The sequence below is a fragment of the Pleurodeles waltl genome, chromosome 4_2 (assembly GCF_031143425.1).
Source record: "Pleurodeles waltl isolate 20211129_DDA chromosome 4_2, aPleWal1.hap1.20221129, whole genome shotgun sequence".
NCBI classification, from domain to species: domain Eukaryota; kingdom Metazoa; phylum Chordata; class Amphibia; order Caudata; family Salamandridae; genus Pleurodeles; species Pleurodeles waltl.
The window spans coordinates 473,988,071-474,010,195 of NC_090443.1; the positions used below are offsets into that span (position 1 = coordinate 473,988,071).

A 22,125-nucleotide genomic window follows, 5' to 3' on the forward strand; every position below is an offset into this window, starting at 1 on the left:
GAACTACAGCGCTGAACTTAAATGATAAGGCTTATTTTACTCTGTTCGGGGGCAGTTTGGGACTTTAAGTGCCAAACAATTTTCGTTAAATGGGAGCAGGGGCTTTATCCGGGCCTGGTGTGGGCAATACTAGTGTTTTTGGCCACTGGATAGGTGACCGGGAGACCTCAAAATCACATTATTGACGGTCCGCAGTAAATGCAATCTATGAGCGCCCTCCCCCTAAGGAAACGTTACACTCTCGCTACAAATATTTCAGATTCCTTTCTAATCGCCAATGGTAACGTTCAGAGATGAAGAGCGTTGTGATTGCATTGTAGGAATGCGTGCCATGCTTTCACATGTGTATATCTAAGCCCTCGAGGGAGGGGAGGGGTAGGAATGAATCTGTTTTTCGCAGAAAGCCTAATAAAGACCAGTTTACACGGGTCTTTGAAAAGACAAAACAATCCCGTGTTTGGAAACCAGCCCCACGGGTAAGATTCAGACGAGTCAGGCGACTGGTTAAAGGCCAGTATCAAATAAAAACCCTGTAATATTATCATTGTCCATTCATCCAGCCACTCAGCCAACAACCATCCACCGTTAACTTCCGTTTGATATCAACCAGTCAGTTCATCCACTGATCAATCCATTAATCTCAAACTTGTAAATTGTTAATTAATTTGCCTGTCCGTACGCCCATCTATTCCTTTGGCCCTACAATGGGCTAGTTCGTCCATCATCTATCTATCTATCCACCGATCTGTCTGTCCGTCAGTCCGTCCAGCCATCTATCCATCCATCCATCCACTAGCCACCTCTCATTCATGTAAAACGGTCAGATTATCTGTTCATTAACCAATCTTGCATTTGCATGGTCAGTTCACATATTCATTCACTCCTCGCATGTGTCAAAGAACACTTCCGGCACCAGTTTTCTCAGCTCTTGACATGCCTTGATTGCTGGTTGAAATTACCACAAATATGATGGTAAACCTATTTATTTATTTTTCCGAGTCCCTGCAGCCTAAAGTTCTACCCACAAAGAAAGGACAGTGAGCAACTTGTAAAAAAGTAAGTGCCAGGGGACGTCTCAGTAGGCCATTACAGCTTGCACCACCCATTGCCCCTGCCAGCATCGCCAACGCCAGTCCCAACACAACTACTAACCATCACACCCTTACAAAAGTGACAATTTGGACTATCCCAGGCTATCCAAAGTTATAAGAACGGCCTGGTTGGCAGGGTTTTTACAATTTTAAATGTGCATTGCATTATTAAATGTTTTTTTCCTCTGCTCACTTCAAAATTAGACAGGCAGTATTACACTTTCGTAAATGCCAGTGTTGAGAATGAAGAGTGGTGCCAAGTACAGGCAACACTAGCTCAAATTAAGCACAGAGGACAGGACTGCAGGCAGCAAAGATTCAGCCACATTTGCTGCCCAGGTGGAATAGTTTTCCCCATGCCCACCCCCCCCTCCCCCTCAGTACTGACTTTAGCCCTCACAATAAAAACACAGTTCAACCTCTGTAGCAGTATCTCAACAATGACTGTAAAAACTATTAATGTACTCCATGTCAGGAAGTTTGCTCCTGTTTGCATTTTACATGTGGCACTGCAATTACTCCCCCTTTTTGAGCATATATTGTACTTGCGTTGTTTTTTCATGCAGCACAATAATCTTGTGTTGTGCATGCTCCGAACTTGGTTGCCTGTTGGTGTCTATGTGAGCTCAGATTGAGGCTGGATTTACACAACGGGACGCTATCGAGAGCTCAGAAGCTGAGGTTGAAGAGAGTGTTAGGTTCTCACAGTGCTTGGCAGTGGGTTATAAAGAGCTCAGAATACATTCACATCCATTCTTGGTCCCTATGCTGATTGCACAGAACAACGGTGACGTGTGCTAGTTGTATTTGTGATTATATGTGAAAGTCTGTGAAGGATACCAATCTGTTGAACCATTGACAGAACGGAAGTGAAAGAAAAAGCAGAGCTTGCGGGTGAGTGGTATATTGTACATGAGTGGAAAACGGTGAAGTGAAGGAGTTGCAAAGAAATACAGGCAGAAGGAGAGAGTGCAAAGGGTGTGGGAGAGGAAAAAGATGGCTTGTGAAATAAACAGTAGCAAGCGCTGCACTGACCTTGCACACCATTCACCTGCCTGGTCCATGGTCACTCGGACTGGAACAGGACTGGCCACACGAGACATTGGGAAAATACCCTTCAGTCAGTGGGACAGGGGCAGAAAGAAACTTGAGGGGGCACCCTTGCAAAGCACATGGAGGGCTCCCCCCACGCTCCGGACACAGTCAGGAGCCCTCAGGCCAGGGGCCTGCTGCCCGTGCACAGTGCCGGAGGGGACCCCTTGTCGCATGGGGCTTTGGGGGTGATTGTTACACCACTGCAGGGGGACACAGAGCTGATTCCAGGGATGCACAGATTGAGGGAGCCTCGGTCTTCCCAGCATTGGAAGCAATGCAGCGCGAGTGTATACTTTTGGAAGGACACACACAATTATGCTGGTTTGAAATAATTATCAATGTATTTAGGAAACTGTGCTGCAAAATTAGTTGTTTGGCCCCTGTCGTTGACAAGTGAGGGTCGGACTCACTTGGTGCACTGAGAAACTGGTATTGTAACACTGTTTAGCTGAAACAGTGGCTCAGTGGGCTAATGCATCCACCCTAGGCATCTTTATTTGACTGCATGATCACATGTTTAAATCCCAGCGGGTCTACTCAGCCTTTCATACTTCTGAGGTCGATAAACATCTGTTACTTCAGTGCCTAGAAACCCAAGAGTTGGGTGGATGTGTGTTTTACAAGTAATCATGTTAAGTTGTCTAGATCTCCTGATAGTTTCCAATTTACCCTTATCTGAAGTCGCAGGGTTCCACCAGTATCTCTGCAAGATTCTGTCCTAATCCTGCCCCACGCAGCCTGGCAGAGTTATTTTTAAATCATTTATTTTTGTTCCTAGGCAGCTTACAATAGTTCCTAGCTAAAAATAGGGCATTGAAACGTCAGATGAGGAAGTCTTTGCAAATCACCTAAATATTTCTGTTTGCAACATTCATATTATGACGCGTGTATTTAAAGGAAACATTTATTTTATAATTACATCAATTACAAGTGATGCCACATGGCATTGGCACAGCAAGTTACCTTGGGAATCCGATGGCATTTGCTTTCGTAAGAAGGTGGAACCTGGATTCTGGGCAGGTACCTACAGGTTGAGTAATTCTGGAAGAACTGACCCAGAACTTAATTGAGGCACATCATTCTGGAAACCAGGGTGCAAGCAGTGGTTGACACACAGCCTCAAACCCGCCCTGACCAGGCGATCGCTTGGAAACACCAGCACAATGTACATGTATAATTGATATTTTGAGTAGAAGAATGCAAAATTGCACACATTGCCTCGAAATATCATGAAACCCCAAAAACTTTGCAAACTTTTTTTCAAATACCATTCGTTCATTTTCATTAAACAAATCAAGCAAAGGCAACTTATGAAACTTCATCTTCCATGGGATTTCCTCAGCTTTTTATCCAATCGGTCAAGTCTTTGTATTACACAACCAATGATGGCCGCGATTTGGTATCCAGTGTATTTGCAAACAACCAAATGTCATGAAATTTATATGTTTATAATCATTTCAGGGAACATTTCCACAGAATAGCTCTTGCAGTTAAAAATATCCAAGCATTTATTTTTTGCAGTTTATTTTTTCGAGTATAAATAAAAACTCTCTGGCAGTTTTGTTCAGGTGTTTGCAAAAAAAAGCCCAGCAGATTGACTTTTTGTAGGATAGATTTCCCACAAAAATGTGAGAATTTCGCATAGCTATAAATTAAAAAGTTAATGTTCACGTTCTCATGAATGTCTAATTGTGGCAATAGAATTAGAACAGTGTATACCTCCAATTTTGATATCACGTCTCTCCAGTTCCTCACTGTTCAGATAGGATTTAAGGTTACATCCTGTTTCAAAAGTGCAGCCTTCTCACCCTCTCTCACATTTCGGCCCCATTTAGGGAGTAAAACCATCAATGGGTGGCTTTGGCGGGGGCGTGGTGGTGGGGGCAGTGGGACATGCATGAAACCGCAGAGTATCATTAGGATGCAGGACCACAGTACAGCCACAGGGGTCTACATGATTGGTCAACATCTGGAGGGGGCAGGGTTTTCCCAACAAATCACCATAGGTGAGGTCTGTGCAGTTACATGGCGTGCATAGCTGACAATTGGCCCCATGTTACATGTGACACCTTTGACCAGTCATTGACAACTTTGGATTCTGAGGCTTGTGGTTTCTATTTGCACGGTTTATATATATATGGTCCTACATCGCCCTCCCCGTGAAATGATGTTGATTAAAAAAGCCAGGGTTGGCTAAAAGGTACCCACATGACATAGGCCCTCTTGGCAGCCATGTCCATCCCACTGAAATAATTTTTTCCAAACCTGGGCAGTTTCTTTAGTTCCAGGGAAAAAGCTGACAACCGCAAACGGGTCCTTTTACTTTTGGCCAACTGGCGTTGGTAATCCACAGTTCCCGCCTTCTCCCCACTGCTTGGCACACAAAAGCGCTTGTGGGATAATTGGCACTGGCAGGCGGCCAGTTGGTGAGGTCACGCATATGCTCGACCAGGGGAGCGAAGGTACGCATTCTTACAGGGCCAATGAGCCTACGACGGAGAGTTGTGCCTGGAAGTGTGAGTAATAAAATAATAACATAAATTGGTTTTACAATTCGCCCTTAAAACCAGAGCTACCAAGCACTGCGCATCAGCCAGCTCAAAATTACTCATGCTTTCCGTTGTGGACTAGTTAAAGAGACATTTTAACTCTCTCAATTATTTGAGTAAGTTTAGGATGTGACTACCCCTGCAGAAAGGTAGAGAAGGAGCTTTATTAAGACATAGGTTTGCAAACTGTCGCACCAATCAGAAGCTGGTTTGCAACTATTAGCACCAATGAGATGCTGATTTAATACCTGCAGGACCAAGAAGGCGATGTTTTTTAACTAGTAGCACCAAAATAAGTAGTTGTGTAACTAGTAGCAAAGTCGAGACAGAGGTTTGCAACTAGCAGCAGTGGTGAGAGTGGTTTCTATGACGTAGTAAAGCTAATTACAGGGTTGTAGCTAGCAGCATGGGTGGGACACTGGTTTGTAACTAGTAGCATGGGCGAGACACTGGTTTGTAACTAGTAGTACGGGTGAGACACTGGTTTGTAACTAGTAGGAATGACGAGAAACTGGTTTGTAGCTATTAGAAGAGGGGAGACAGGTTTGCAAATAGCAGCACTGGTGAGGCTGGTTTCTAAGAAGTAGCAAGTCTAATTACAGGGTTGAAATCGGTGAGACACTGGTTTGTAACTTGCAGCACCGATAAAACACTGGTTTGTAACTAGTAGCATTGATGAGAGACTGGTTTGTAACTAGTAGGTATGAGGAGAAACTGGTTTGTAGCTACTAGAATAGGGGAGACACAGGTTGGGAACTAGAAGCACCGATGAGAACAGGTTTGTAACTAGTAGCACAGGGGAGTCAGAGGTTTGCAACTAGCAGCACTGGTGAGATTAGTTTCTAAGAAGTAGCTAGGCTAATTACAGGTTTGTATCTAGCAGCATTGGTGAGACACTGGTTTGTAACTAGCAGCACCAGTGAGGCACTGGTTTGTAACTAGTAGCATGAATGAGACACTGGTTTGTAACTAGTAGCAACTGGTTTGTGGCTACTAGAACGGGGTGACACAGGTTGGTAAATGCTAGCACCAATGACAACAGGTTTGTAAGTAGTAGCACGGATGAGGCACAAGTTTGGAACTAGTATGACCGATGAGAAACTGGTTTGTGTTTAGTAGCACACATGAGTCACAAGTTTCTCACTGGTGGTACCGATGAGACACTGATTTGTAACTAGTAGCATGGGGGAGAAACAGGTTGGCAGCTGGTAACAACACCAAGGCACTGGGTCGTACCTAGTATTTCCAACAAGATGCAGGTTTGTAAAGAGCGTACAATACCTGAATCCATGTTTATAACTAATCCCACTAATGAAAAGCAGGTTTGGAACTAAAAGCGCAGACGCGTAGAAGGTTTGCATCTAGGAGCACCAACAACATACTAAATTGAAACTAGCTAGACCAACAAGACACAGTTTGTAATAAGTGGCGCCAATGAAATGCAAGTTTATAACTGTTAATACCAAGAGGACCTAGCTTGGGCTGTCGTGAGATGCAAGGCTGGCAGTCATGGCGCCACGGAGATTACTGAACCACACATACTGCGGTGAGGACATGGTCCTGGTGACTGGTTATATTCGCCCTACCATCGTTAGCCCAAATAATTGCACACTTCACCCACTCCCTGATAAGTTATCACCAGACAACCCTGCAGAATAGGTTTTCAAGGCTCCTTAATTAGGACATTTTTAAAAGGTTGAAAGTTGAAAACCGTAGCGCTGTTTTGCAGGTTAGATGCTCATTCCACCAAAAAGATCCAGGCTAACAGCATGAAATTCAAGCAGAAACTGGGAGCTAGAATGGTATTTACAGGAGCAAATCATAGCATCAATTCTATGAAATATGAGTCCATATACCACCAATGAGATTCAAGCTCCGCGCGTGGAGCACCAATGAGATGCAGGCTCTAAGCTAGCATTACCAATGAGATGCAGCCCAGGGATCTCTCTGACCGATGAGATGCAGGTTTGGCACCTGTCCCACCGATCAAATGCACTCTTAAATATATGATTGTCAATCATTGGTCAACCTGTCTACCCCTGGCAATTAGACCGCACAGGCAATGGGAGATTGACGTCACAAGCTTCCTAGATTGCCATGTAGAAAGTTGCTTCCATTTGTCTGAACAAACAGAACATGTCCATCAAGGAGGAATGCCCAGCCAGAGACTGTCCCTGCTCCATTCCTTCTTGAATATCAGAGGTACAGGCACTGGATTTACAATTTCCTCTACTGGCCAGTGTACTTCCATCAGAAATGCCATATTGCATGTCTGTCACAATGCCCCCAAAAAGGTCTTCGTATTAGTGAACGTCCATTGGGCGATTTGCATGTTTAGAACACACGCCCATCTTCTGACCCATCCCGCTGTCACGTGAAGCGGCAGACTGCGGGCCACAATCCAAGACCAGCCCAGCATCATGTTTGTGTTTCCAAAACGTCAGCCCGCCATAGTTTCACATGGCCTGTGGCTTCCACGACCCCAAATACTTTCTCTATGACTAAAATAGTTGTACAAAAAAATGATTTGACTATAAAAAGTCATTAACAATGTTTCTTAACACAGCTGCTCCTTATGTACCCTTGATAGTTGGAATGCAAATAGACGGCATGTTCTGCTGCGACCGTAAGAGGCAAACTCGTAGAATGATGCTGTCTCAAAAATAGCCAATGATGCTGGGTTGAAAAAGTGCCTCTTTTGACTTGAAACAAACACATCAGTGTGTCAAATATCAAGAATAGGCAGAAGTAAACGTTTTCGGCCTAGCTAGTGTTCTAAGTGGGAAAGGCCTGTCAGATCATGACTGTAACAATACCAAAAAAAGACATTGAACCAGAGCACTATAGTTCTTTCCTTAGCCAGCTGAATAGAACAAACTGTACCTCTTTGATTGTCATATTAAAGTCACTGGATGCCCTGGTGCAAAACAACATGGGGGATAATGTAATTTACCATTGGTGTCCCAGGCCTAAAATAATATTTAATTTCAGGTGAATAACCACATAATCAAATTTTACCTTTACCATGTAGCTTTTGTACTAGGATAATCATACTCTGTAAATACCCTGTTGCCTGTTGATTTCGGTTAGTCTTCACCCACTAAAACTCAATTTATGAATCTATTAGACACAGGATTTGGTTTGACACATATTAAGCTAAATCTGTCCTTACATAGGTTACGCCTTTTGGAGGTTTTGTTGATATGCCTGTTACGCCACACCTCTTTTGAGTCCACTTATCATCTTAACCTCACTTTAAGCACTGATCAATCTACTCACAAATTCTTCTCATCAATCTGCATAGGATTCAGATTTATCTCATGAATAACCATTCTGAAAAGCCTGAATGCCAGTCTGGATTCATTTCGAGGACCATGCTATAGCACAAGAGTGTCCAACATTGACCCAGCATGACAAAATCCATGACAAATGTTGAAGATAACAATAGATTATGTAACTGATTCTCATTTTAGTTGAACTGTAATTTAATTTAGCACGGGTGGATATCCTAAAATTTGTAAATTTATCCTAGATGGATTACCTTAAAGATCTAGCATGGATCTTACCCTTATTGTCAGGCATTGAACGCCTGTGCTCACGGGCATCTTGCCATTTTGCAAAGTCTGGAAAGTAGCTGCTCTTATCAAAAACAAATTGAATTCACTTTCTAGTTAAATGGGCCAGTGCCAAAAAGAAGTCAAGGCGTTTACCTTAGATTCACGCAAGTCAGCGTTAGTAAGGGCATCGATTTAGAGACAACGTTTTTTGGAAAACAGAATTTTAAAGACCTTTGAACCCATTTCTAGAATCAGATTTCACCTAAAAAGCAATCACAAGATATAAACATTATATTTGGCGAGAAACATTGTGGACACATTTTGCCCACAGCACAATCTCTGGAAACATCACCAGAATCCTAACTTGGCACTTTTGGACCATAACTCACATTAGAAGAGATAGACTTTATGTACTACATCGAGAAATTTAGATTTTTTTATCTCCCCGCAGATTGACATTCATTTATCATTCCAGTAAATTATGGATTTTGAATGAACTTCTATTACTGTAATCATACGTCTGAGTGTGTGGGTATGGTATGAGAATGGTGAGTTTCACATATCAAGCTGCAAACATAACAAACATATTGATGATCAAAGTATGGTGTGTATATATATATATATATATATATGTTCGGTGGCATACATATATATATATATATATATATCTTCAAAGATGGAATCCTGTGTTCCTTCCAGCACTCGCCTATCGAGGTTGGTGCTCAGTCAATGGGCACAGGACCCATTTTAAATCCACGCCAAAAACAAATCAAAATCTGGCACTCCTTGCAAAACAATGGCCTTCATTTATTTCAAAAATCCATAAAACAGAACCTTAGATTCACGCAAGTCAGCGTTAGTAAGGGCATCGATTTAGAGACAACGTTTTTTGGAAAACAGAATTTTAAAGACCTTTGAACCCATTTCTAGAATCAGATTTCACCTAAAAAGCAATCACAAGATATAAACATTATATTTGGCGAGAAACATTGTGGACACATTTTGCCCACAGCACAATCTCTGGAAACATCACCAGAATCCTAACTTGGCACTTTTGGACCATAACTCACATTAGAAGAGATAGACTTTATGTACTACATCGAGAAATTTAGATTTTTTTATCTCCCCGCAGATTGACATTCATTTATCATTCCAGTAAATTATGGATTTTGAATGAACTTCTATTACTGTAATCATACGTCTGAGTGTGTGGGTATGGTATGAGAATGGTGAGTTTCACATATCAAGCTGCAAACATAACAAACATATTGATGATCAAAGTATGGTGTGTATATATATATATATATATATATGTTCGGTGGCATACATATATATATATATATATATATCTTCAAAGATGGAATCCTGTGTTCCTTCCAGCACTCGCCTATCGAGGTTGGTGCTCAGTCAATGGGCACAGGACCCATTTTAAATCCACGCCAAAAACAAATCAAAATCTGGCACTCCTTGCAAAACAATGGCCTTCATTTATTTCAAAAATCCATAAAACAGAACCTTAGATTCACGCAAGTCAGCGTTAGTAAGGGCATCGATTTAGAGACAACGTTTTTTGGAAAACAGAATTTTAAAGACCTTTGAACCCATTTCTAGAATCAGATTTCACCTAAAAAGCAATCACAAGATATAAACATTATATTTGGCGAGAAACATTGTGGACACATTTTGCCCACAGCACAATCTCTGGAAACATCACCAGAATCCTAACTTGGCACTTTTGGACCATAACTCACATTAGAAGAGATAGACTTTATGTACTACATCGAGAAATTTAGATTTTTTTATCTCCCCGCAGATTGACATTCATTTATCATTCCAGTAAATTATGGATTTTGAATGAACTTCTATTACTGTAATCATACGTCTGAGTGTGTGGGTATGGTATGAGAATGGTGAGTTTCACATATCAAGCTGCAAACATAACAAACATATTGATGATCAAAGTATGGTGTGTATATATATATATATATATATATGTTCGGTGGCATACATATATATATATATATATATATCTTCAAAGATGGAATCCTGTGTTCCTTCCAGCACTCGCCTATCGAGGTTGGTGCTCAGTCAATGGGCACAGGACCCATTTTAAATCCACGCCAAAAACAAATCAAAATCTGGCACTCCTTGCAAAACAATGGCCTTCATTTATTTCAAAAATCCATAAAACAGAACCTTAGATTCACGCAAGTCAGCGTTAGTAAGGGCATCGATTTAGAGACAACGTTTTTTGGAAAACAGAATTTTAAAGACCTTTGAACCCATTTCTAGAATCAGATTTCACCTAAAAAGCAATCACAAGATATAAACATTATATTTGGCGAGAAACATTGTGGACACATTTTGCCCACAGCACAATCTCTGGAAACATCACCAGAATCCTAACTTGGCACTTTTGGACCATAACTCACATTAGAAGAGATAGACTTTATGTACTACATCGAGAAATTTAGATTTTTTTATCTCCCCGCAGATTGACATTCATTTATCATTCCAGTAAATTATGGATTTTGAATGAACTTCTATTACTGTAATCATACGTCTGAGTGTGTGGGTATGGTATGAGAATGGTGAGTTTCACATATCAAGCTGCAAACATAACAAACATATTGATGATCAAAGTATGGTGTGTATATATATATATATATATATATGTTCGGTGGCATACATATATATATATATATATATATCTTCAAAGATGGAATCCTGTGTTCCTTCCAGCACTCGCCTATCGAGGTTGGTGCTCAGTCAATGGGCACAGGACCCATTTTAAATCCACGCCAAAAACAAATCAAAATCTGGCACTCCTTGCAAAACAATGGCCTTCATTTATTTCAAAAATCCATAAAACAGAACCTTAGATTCACGCAAGTCAGCGTTAGTAAGGGCATCGATTTAGAGACAAAGGCCCTCATTCTGACCCTGGCGGTCTTTGACCGCCAGGGCGGAGGACCGCGGGAGCACCGCCGACAAGCCGGCGGTGCTTCAATGGGGATTCCGACCGCGGCGGTAAAGCCGCGGTCGGACCGGCACCACTGGCGGGGTCCCGCCAGTGTACCGCGGCCCCATTGAATCCTCCGCGGCGGCGCAGCTTGCTGCACCGCCGCGGGGATTCTGACCCCCCCTACCGCCATCCAGATCCCGGCGGTCGGACCGCCGAGATCCGGATGGCGGTAGGGGGGGTCGCGGGGCCCCTGGGGGCCCCTGCAGTGCCCATGCCACTGGCATGGGCATTGCAGGGGCCCCCGTAAGAGGGCCCCTAAATGTATTTCACTGTCCGCTGCGCAGACAGTGAAATACGCGACGGGTGCAACTGCACCCGTCGCACAGCTTCCACTCCGCCGGCTCGATTCCGAGCCGGCTTCATCGTGGAAGCCTCTTTCCCGCTGGGCTGGCTGGCGGTCTGAAGGAGACCGCCCGCCAGCCCAGCGGGAAAGTCAGAATTACCGCCGCGGTCTTTCCACCGCGGAACGGTAACCTGACGGCGGGACTTTGGCGGGCGGCCTCCGCCGCCCGCCAAGGTCAGAATGAGGGCCAAAGTTTTTTGGAAAAAAAAAAAAAATATATATATATATATAGAGAGAGAGAGAGAGAGAGAGAGAGAGAGAGAATATCAATGGTACTTAGATGTGGAGTTAAGAATTTTAAATCGATACATACCTCCACAATATTTTGGTTGCCGAGACTTTTGCTACAATGTTTTTCTAGTACTTTATTTGTGTAGTCGATATTCTGCGTGTTTCTCGAAGATCTGTGTCACACAGGACTTGAAAGAAGGCGTGCAACAATTTAGAAACGCATGTTCTCAGAATGCTCCAGGTGTGTTATGTGTGACACTAGTGGACAGGTTGTACAATCCGACACCGCGCTGGCGCGTCACTGCCGTTCATGCTTGAGCACAAATGTAAAGAAGGCGGATAGTAAAAACCACAGACTAACAACACCCTTCAAAAAGTTCCACAGAAATGCTGGAGAGCGGGAATTGGGAGACGGTGGGGGTATTTCTAGGTCAAGTTTCCAGAAAATTATAGGGTTCCGATAACTTGAATGAGGTCACCCCACTCATTCATCGACTGCTGCCGACTCGTGGCACAGTTCCCATGGTCTATTCCAGGGCTGGGCTCGTTGAAACAACGAATGATACAACCCAGTGGGTTTCGGGAATGGGTGGAAAATGTGCAAATAATCGCAAGTGAAGTTCAAAGTACGTATATTTTTCGCCTACACACTCATCTGAAAACATACCACGTTATTAACTGCTGACTTAGGACTTACCAAAATGCCCAAAACGGTATTTTATTATTCAACAACAAAATAGGGGGGCGCGAGGCAAAGGGACAGAAGCCTAAAATGGTCGGTTACTTTACAGCTTGGGCCTGGGGCGGTTTACAGTGCCACTAATACTTTCTTTTCTCTTCTTTATTCAGGATAACATTCCAACATTTGGAGTCCATCCAAGCGAAGCCTGCGTGAAACCCAGAAATCCCAGTGCGACAACACTGCCACCAGGTGAACAGTACGAGAACAGCGCCCAGGAATCCCACGTGCACAGAACATTCCAGTCTCGCGACCACAAATCCTTTCGAGGCTGGTGGTAAAAAGAACAACAAAAACAGAGATTTACAGTGGCACCTTTAATTCCAAAACACCAACTACACAACACAAAACAAGATCCCGAACGACTTGGCGTGAAAATATTTTTGCGCCACAAAGGACAAAAATGGTGATGTCATCATGTAGCGGCGGCTAGCATTCAATATTTGGAGAGTCCGTTGGCTGGAGGGTGGCTCCGCGCGACCCTGCGTTGCAGACATGGAGTTCATCACCAGGGAGTCCCCCACCAGACTTGTTCGGATCTTCAGGGAATACCACAACAACGACATAATCTCTTTGCACTACAACTATACTGGGAAACTCACCACCAGCAAGTACAAGGGTGGTCTGAAGGCCGAAGCTATCGTCTTCCTGGTCATCTGCTTGCTCATAGTGGCTGAAAACCTCATAGTGCTCTTGGCCATCTGGAAGAACAAGAAGTTCCACTCACCCATGTACTACCTGTTAGGGAACTTGACTCTGTCTGATCTTCTGGCTGGTATCGCCTACACCGTCAACATCATCCTGTCAGGGGCCAACACCTTAAAACTGACCCCCATCCTTTGGTTTATCCGTGAAGGGGGTGTTTTCATCACGTTGGCGGCATCCATTCTCAGCCTATTGGCCATTGCCATAGAGCGTCACATCACCATGGTGCGCATGAAACTCTACAACGGCGATAAGAAGGGCCGCATGTTCCTTCTGATTGCGGCAAGCTGGCTGGTATCGGTCTTCCTGGGCATCCTACCTGTCATTGGCTGGAACTGCATTCAGAACTTGCCCGAGTGTTCCACTGTGCTGCCACTTTACTCCAAAAACTACATCCTTTTCTGCATTACTGTCTTCATCGCCATCCTGGTCTCCATCGGGGTGCTCTATGTTCGCATTTACCGTATCGTCAAGTTCAACAGCCAGAGACTGGGTACCGTCCGCAAGGGCATGCTGAAAAAGTCCCAGAAGTACATGGCTCTGCTCAAGACGCTCACCATCGTGGTAGGCACCTTTGTGGCCTGCTGGCTGCCCCTCTTCTTCCTGTTGCTCTTCGACGTGTCCTGTGAGGCATTGGCCTGCCCCGTCCTTTACCGGGCAGACTACTTCCTGGGGCTGGCTATGATAAACTCCTTGCTCAACCCCATCATCTACACACTGACCAGTAAGGACATGCGGAGGGCCATTGCAAAACTGGTCTGTTGCCTGTGTGTGGCCACAGAGGAGGGCCAGACCCGCCGCTTCGGCATCTTTCCCATCCTGGAGTGCAGCACCAGCAAGTCAGAGAAGTCGTCCCACAGACAGGAAGGACTGGACACCACGGTGTCCACAGGCAATGGGACCCCAACACCCATAAAGGCTTTGGTGCCAAGAGCATTGACTTACTGACTCCTGCTGTTGCTTCCAGGCTGATATAGCCAGCACCACCGGTTCTGTACGTCTAAATGAAGGATTTTGAAAGATTTCCAAGCATCCTCCCAATGGGAAGGTGATAAAGCTACTATTTGGGACAACATGTACTTCCACATTACTTGCTCAAAAACTCTGACAAACTATCCTTTGCGAGGATTCTTTTTGTACAGAAAAAGTGACTAATCTTTGTGCTCCCATAAGGATGTTGGATCTCTAATTAATGTCCATATTGGAAAAGCAATGTGGAAGGCAATGAGAATTAGCAAGATCCCCTTGCAGGGGAGTGGTAACGCAAATGTATAGAAAACACAGCACTTTATCAGTCAGTGGAGGCTTTTGCTGGTCACAGAGATGGTGCATACAAAACAATGTGCAGAGGATAGACAGTTGGGCATCTAAAAAATAGGACAGAGTGAAATTGAGAGGGAGCACGGATGAGGAGGGGAGATGGGCCTTTGGGGAAACAAAGAGTTTTTGAAGTAAAGGATTGTATTGTTAGAGTATCACACTGTTGATGGCCCATTCACAAGTTAACCACAGGGTCATACTCCTCTTGGTTGACAATGTTAGCGGTGTGTACACTATTCAGGGTCAGTAGCGTTGGCTGTGTGTAAACTGCTGAGGTTTGACAGTGTCAGCAGGGTGCATAGCTTGGACAGACATTGGCAGCAGTGTGTTTTCTTCCCAGTACTGGAAGTGGTAGTAATGTGTATACTGTTTGGTACTGGCAGTATTAATAGTGGGGATACTCCTTTTGGCCTTCAGTTTTAATGATATCCTTACTGCTTGGCTCCAAATGAAATGGGTGCTGCTCTTCCAAAATTAGAATACCCCCAGCATGGAAAAGTGAAGGCTTGCACAAGAATCTGCAAGCCTTGAAGTTCAAGAGTTGATGCCAGCACAAACATTGATGAATTGGTGCCTACTGTCACTACAAAGCCTGCCAAATTTAGTTTTGTGAAGTGTGGAAGCTATTAAAAAGGTCCTTTAAAATCTGAGGTACTCAACAGTTCTAATAAGAACCCCACAAAAAATCAGCCGCCAAATCTGGTTTTGTAAGCTGTGCACGCTGGGCAGGCCCTATGACATCTAAGATCTGCTAGAGAATTAAGGGCCCAGAGGGCAGTGAGTTTTATTATTTTAAACCCTGCAAGGAGTGCAGCAACCCTTTTTTTAGGTTGAGCATAGCACCGTGCAAGCGCTGCTTTTCCGACATGTTGGTATGTATCTGGGATTTTAACCACGCACACTGCACGTCTATCACTATAACTCGTTCATGGGCTTGCCCTTCAAAAAATCTTTATTTTCGTTGGTAAATGCTTTACGTCTGCCCCTCCTTGGGGCGGTTTAGATACTGCCTTGGCCATTGCCCCTGTTACATGGCTAATTGCACTTTTGCCGATAAGCTTGTCTGTGAGCGAACTTCTTTTTCTTTTTGAGTGCTGCATCACGCTGATGCCGTGGCGCTTTGAATGGGCTCGCTTATGTCAACTGTTTTACTTTTCATTTTCAATTGATGTGGCAAGAACAGTATGGTTAGGAGTTTACAACGCTAATAGGTCCAACTCGAGAAAATGCGAGACCCGTTGCATTGCAAATGCTTGTTTATTAAGGGCAGCCCTCTACAGTGCAGTGTTTCCCCCTACCAATATTTTTTCTTTTTAGTTATTCCCCTACCCCAACCTCCATAGTTGCTGCCCTGCCAACTCCCCTCTGCTTCTCCATATGCATTTCTCTGCCACCGCTACCACGGCCCGTTACTGCACCCCTCCTGTCGCAGGCTTTAAAATAAAGGTTTATTTTCATTTTCCGGAGCACATCTCAGCTGCAATTTAATGCCACGCCGGTTCGGTTTTTAAAGCACTTTGCACACCTAAGATTTTTTTTTAATGTACCTCTACGATTGGTGTCACTATCTTGGGATGATAACTAAAACCATAATTAAAATACTGGCCGCGTCATGCGTGTGCTTTCAGGGTGATGCATGCACACTCATATAGCGCCACGCGCAGTCGCCATAGCGCTATGACGCTTATTGGTGTGAATACATGGTTGCACTCTTTTTTCCATTGTTTTAAATTGTTACCAAGGCCTATATTTATACTTTTTTAGCGCTGCATTTGTGCCCCTTTTTGACGCAAAAACAGCGCAAACTTACAAAATACAATTGTATTTTGCAAATTTGCGCCGCTTTAGCGTCAAAAAATGACGCAAATGCGGCGCTACAAAAGTATAAATATTGGCCCAAATGTGCACAGCATTGGCGAACAACATTTTTTTATTGCAAAGCCAGTAAGTAAAAAAACACAATAATAATCGCTTGGCAATGCTTGTTTTTAAATTATTTATTGCCCAGCAGGCGCCATGCCTCCGCAGCAGTGGTTCAATGATGAAAAACTAGCCCCTGCTTTTTGGAGGGCCTGCCCTTCTCTGCAGGGCTGGAAAAAGATGGAACACTGCCTTGTGGGGTTGGGATAGGTCTTTCTCCTCAGAAAGACCGAGCACTGTTTTGCAGGGCTTTGTCGCCCCCTGCAGGGCAAAATAAATAAACGCTGTCCAGTGGAGGGCAGCCATTCAACAAAAAAATCACAAACAAAAAGGATCGAAGCCAAGCAGTGTCCTTCCCTCTCACGCAAGGCATAAAACACAACCTGGTTTGGCAATCCTGGGTAAGACTGAAATTCAAACCTCAGACTTTTCAAACGTTTGAGGGGGCATCAACCCTTGAATCACCTGGAATTTCAGGTGTTTCATGTATGGTTAGGTTAGTTTCGCCGGGACGGGCCTCTGCCAGCACTAATATTGTCGATCTCAGCTGAAAGTCCGATGAAGGAAGGGGCATGAAATGCAGGCAGCTGAGGCGAATACAAGTGTCCAAGACCAGAAGCAGAAGTGGGGTTGTGTCCGTTGTGAGAAGGGAACAGCACAGCGACAAAAAGGGGAGAGAGAGCTGAAGAATACTGATCGAAAGAAGAAACTTTCATCTTTGTTTAACATCAGCAATGGGACCCACGAGGACGTGGCTGTCCCACCACGACTGGTGACAACTGTAGGCATACAACGAATGTGTGTTTGTACAGTGTGTGTCCTGTGTATAGGTGTACAGATGGCTAGTTTGGTAGTTTGGAAAGAAAAACAGAAAACGGCGGTCTCTTTCAGGCTGCGCATGTAAATGTGTAAAATACTGCGTCCAAGTGTAAATGTGAATTTGTTAAATTAAGTGCCTTATCACTGAGTTTTTATTACTGAATTTTCAATTAAAGAAAGGATTTTTTGTGATGATTTCATCCGAGGCTATCTTCTGTGTCCTGCAGTCTGCACTTCAGCTTTAAAATCTCATGACTGTGCCCTTTACTCATGGTTTTCATTCATTCACTCATTTATTCATTCATTGTTAGAGCAGTACGAAGTACGAATTTTGAAAACGAACACACTGCCGCTCTGAACCTGTCCTGACACTAGTGACAAGTAAGGGGTTAACACATCTGCATCTGTACCGTAACTCTGAAAAGTCAGTGGTGGGGCGGGGTTAATCACATCAACTGTCACTCAGGAAGTAGCGAGAAGGGCGCCCCTGTACCTGCTTTGTAAACAGCAGTGAGGGCCGGGTTACGCTACGGTATCGCCCATGCTTTCTTTAACGTAGCAGGGGGGTGCATCGAACATCTGCTTCACAAGCGATTACGGGGCACATCTGTGCGAGCGGGCCCAGTAGCACCTATTCTGTAAATTGCGAGCGGGGCACATCTGCACCTTCTCGGTGAACAACGTGAGGGGGCACGTCTGCCCCAGCTCTATAAATATGTGAGGAGCACCAATACGCTATTAGGGCGCGTCTGCCACTGCTGTGCAGTGTGAGGCGCACATCTGCATCTGTTCCATTACAAGTGTGTGTACAAATATCTGCCACTGGTCTAGTATGACTATTGTGAGAGACCACACCCGCCCCTGCTCTGCAGCGTGGGGAGCACATCTGCACTGTTACTGAAGTGAAGCTGTGCTCTATCCAGCGAGAAGCACGTCTGTTTCTGTACCGTGACTGTGTGAAGGGAACATCTGCCCGTGCTCTATACATCCAGAAGCACATCTGCATCGGCACTCTGACTGTTGTGAGGGGGCCCATCTGCCCGTGCTCTGCAGTGTGAGAAGCACATCTGCTTCTGCTCTATGGTTGGTGTGAGGGGCACATCGGCCCGTGCTCTGCAGCGTGAGAAGCACATGTGCACTATTACTGAAGTGAAGGGGCACACCTGCCCGTGCTCTAGACAGCGAGAAGCACACCCGCGTCTGCACTATGACTAGTGCGAGGGGACACATCTGTCCTATGACTGGTGTGAGGGGGCACATGTGTCCGTGCTCTGTAGTGTAAGAAGCACATCTGTGTTTGCATTAAAAATGGTGTGAGGGGGCGCATCTGTCTGTGCTCTGTAGTGCGAGAAGCACATCTATGTCTCACTGTGACTGGTGTGAGGGCGCTCATTGGTTCGTGTTCTGTACTGTGAGAAGTACATCTGCGTTTGCACTAAAAATGGTCTGAGGGGGCACGTCTGTCTGTGCTCTGTAGTGTGAGAAGCACATCTGCGTTTGTTCTATGACTGGTGTGAGGGGGCGCATCTGTCCGTGCTCTGTAGTGTGAGAAGCACATCTGTGTCTCACTGTGACTGGTGTGAGGGCGCACATCTGCCCATGCTCTGTAGTCTGAGAAGCAAATCTGTGTCTCACTGTGACTGGCGCGAGGGGGCACATTGGTTCGTGTTCTGTAGTGGGATGAGCACTTCTTCACTATTAATGAAGTGAAAGGGCACATCTGTCCGTGCTCTATACATCGAGAAACACATCTGCATCGGCACTATGGGCCTCATTCTGACCCTGGCGGTCCAAGACCGCCAGGGCCACGGACGACTGAAGCACCGCCAACAGGCTGGCGGTGTTTCATTGCCCATTCCGACGAAAACCGGGTCCGGCGGTTTCCTGCCGGATTTCCCCCGGTTTCCCGCCGGATTTCCCCCGGATGGGCGAATCCTCCATGGCGGCGCTGCAAGCAGCGCCGCCATGGGGATTCTGACCCCCTTCCCGCCAGCCTGTTTCTGGCGGTTTTTACCGCCAGGAACAGGCTGGCGGGAACGGGTGTCCTGGGGCCCCTGCACTGCCCATGCCACTGGCATGGGCAGTGCAGGGGCTCCCTAACAGGGCCCCAGCCTGCTTTTCACTGTCTGCCTAGCAGACAGTGAAAAGCGCGACGGGTGCAACTGTACCCGTCGCACACCTGCAACACCGCTGGCTCCATTCGGAGCCGGCTTCTGTGTTGCAGGCCCCTTTCCCGCTGGGCCGGCGGGCGCTACCTTGGGTAGCACCCGCCGGCCCAGCGGGAAAGTTAGAATGGCCCCAGCGGTCTTTTGACCGCAGGGCGGCCGAATGGCGGTTCCCTCCAGGCGGGCGGCGACCGCCGGGGTCAGAATGACCCCCTATGACTGGTGTGAGGGGCACACCTGTCCGTGCTCTGTACAGTGAGACGCACATCTGCTTCTGTACTATTACTAAAATAAAGGGGCACATCTGCCCGTGCTGTGCAGTGTGAGAAGCGCACCTGTGTCTGCACTATGACGAACGTGAGGGGGTTCTATCTGCACCTACACTATGAAAAGTGCCAGGAGAAATGTGTTCACCTGTTCTAAAATGAGTGTGAGGGGGACATCTTCACCATTACAATAAATTCTACTAGAGGACACATCGGTAGCGCTCTATAAATAGCGCCGTATAAACCCTTATTGGAAACATGCAGCTGGCATGTAAATAGTCACACAGACATGCCTGCCTTGTCATCAGTGTGTGACGCAGTACTACACCAATACTGTGCGTCGTGGGGTGAGGCAACGGAGCCATCTGCACCTGCCCTGAGAGTGGTGTGGAGTGAGGCCTCTCACCTACTCTGAAAGTGGTCTGGGGTGAGGTCTCTTATCTGCCCTGAGAGTGGTGTGGGGTAAGGTCTCTCACCCAGTGCTTAATTCGTGCTTGTTGTATCCGGTGCGGAGCACCTGCACTTATTTTTGAGGGCCGGGGCTTATTCTTCTGCCTCAAGCATTTTCTGCGAGCAAAAGACACATATGGGAAAGACGGATGAAGGAAAAACGAAAAAGCGTCACAGAGGGAGAAAGTAGAAAGCTGCACGAATGAGTTGAAGGGGCAGGGATTGGGTGTAAATGAAATGGATTAAAGGGTCGGAGATGGCTTCAGGATTTTGCTGCCTCAGTATTCCATGCTCGCACATTTAACTGCAGCAGCCGCGTGTTTAAGAGGAGAGCTTTGGGCACCAGCACGTTTTTATTTACTAACTAAGCACTGTTCTCACCTGCCCTGAGATTGGTTTGGAGTGAGGTCTTTCATCAGCCCTGAGAGTAGTGTGGTCAGAGGTCTCTCACCTGCTCTGAGAGTGGTGTGGGGGTGAGGTCTCTCACCAAGCCCTGAAAGTGGTGTGGGGGTGAGGTCTCTCACCAAGCCCTGAAAGTGGTGTGGGGTGAGGTCTCTCACCAGTCCTGAGAGTGGTGTGGGGATGGGGTCTCTCGCCTGCCCTGCAAGTGCTTTGGGGGACAACTTTGTACATTTCCTGTAAGTAGTTTGTGGGAGATCTCTGCACCCCCCTTTCGACATGGCCTTTAAGTGATGCAGAGACAGGCCTCTGTCATGGATGTCATTTAGGGGGCGCTAGGGGTCACAGCTGTGACCCCTGGCTTGCCTCTTGCGACCCCTGGCACTGCCTTTGCGACCCCTGGCCTCAGAGGTGGCAAAATTAGTGCCTGAGAAACAGAGGCAGCCCATCCTCCTGAGGTGAGGACCCACTTTCCTGATTTTCTGTCAATTGTTTACTACCCAAATAGTGAATAATAATATTCACTATTTGTGCAATAAAAAATGGAGTACAATGACCTGGAATACAACCCTACCTGGCACCTAAGGTAAATAAAAATCCTTATAAATGTATGTTGTATGCATGCTTGCCGGTTAGAGTGTGTTATGTGAAAGAGAGCATGTGGATATGTGTATATGTGTAAGCATGTGTGTGTGTGAGTCAAACTAAAGGTCAAACGGTGTGGCATGTGATGTCACTTCCGCTACCGCAGGCATTTTGGTGAATTGACACCCATTCACTTTGGTGAAGAAACCACCTAGGGTGACCACCTTAAGAAGGCACATTCTGTACAGTGACAGCAAAAGTTCAGGACAAAGGGTCAAAATTCAGGACAAAAATTCAGGACAAAACATAATTTTTACAGACTAATCTGAGGATGTCACATGATTACAAAATAGATGGCTGAAGTACAAGCTAAGATAGGTTTATGATCTTTAGTTTATGTTATGCATTGGAGTATTGAGCACACATTTACACGTAGGTGGACTTATTTAAAGATGAATACCAGCAAGGATATACATTCCAAGCAGAATCTGACGGCCGACATACAGGACAATTCTACCCCCTACCATGAATGATTGTGCGAGAAGCAGCACTGTGTTGCTGAAGGTAGACTTGGAGTTCACAAGCAGCAGCACTACAAGAGAGTGTGAAATAGAGAGAGAGGAAAGAAGAGCGGCAGAGATGAATGAAAAGGTAGTAGATAGGAGAGAACAGGTAGAGAAAAGGGATCTCAGAGAGGAAGAAGTTGAGTAGGGAGTGGACAGAGAGGTTATGTGAGGTTTCACTTTGTAACTTGCATTTCAGAGCTTTCAGTCCCAATGTGCCATATTTTTGGAAAAATTGTACTGTTCTGCTCATTCCCTTTCACGCCATGCAGCACAGCATCTTCACTTACTCTGCTGTGTTGC

General features: G+C 45.4%; 1 protein-coding gene across 2 annotated transcripts in view; it reads left to right on the top strand.

Annotated features, from left to right (window-relative positions):
- Window positions 1–17,594, top strand: part of LOC138292931 (sphingosine 1-phosphate receptor 1-like) — a 47,303-nt gene extending 29,709 nt beyond the window's left edge. For both annotated transcript variants that reach the window (XM_069231812.1, XM_069231813.1), the window contains exon 2: window positions 12,741–17,594. In XM_069231812.1, coding sequence (XP_069087913.1) covers window positions 13,126–14,283 — 1,158 coding nt within the window. In that variant the 5' untranslated portion in view covers window positions 12,741–13,125 and the 3' untranslated portion in view covers window positions 14,284–17,594. The remainder of the gene's footprint in view (window positions 1–12,740) is intronic.
- The last annotated feature ends 4,531 nt before the right edge of the window (window positions 17,595–22,125 follow it).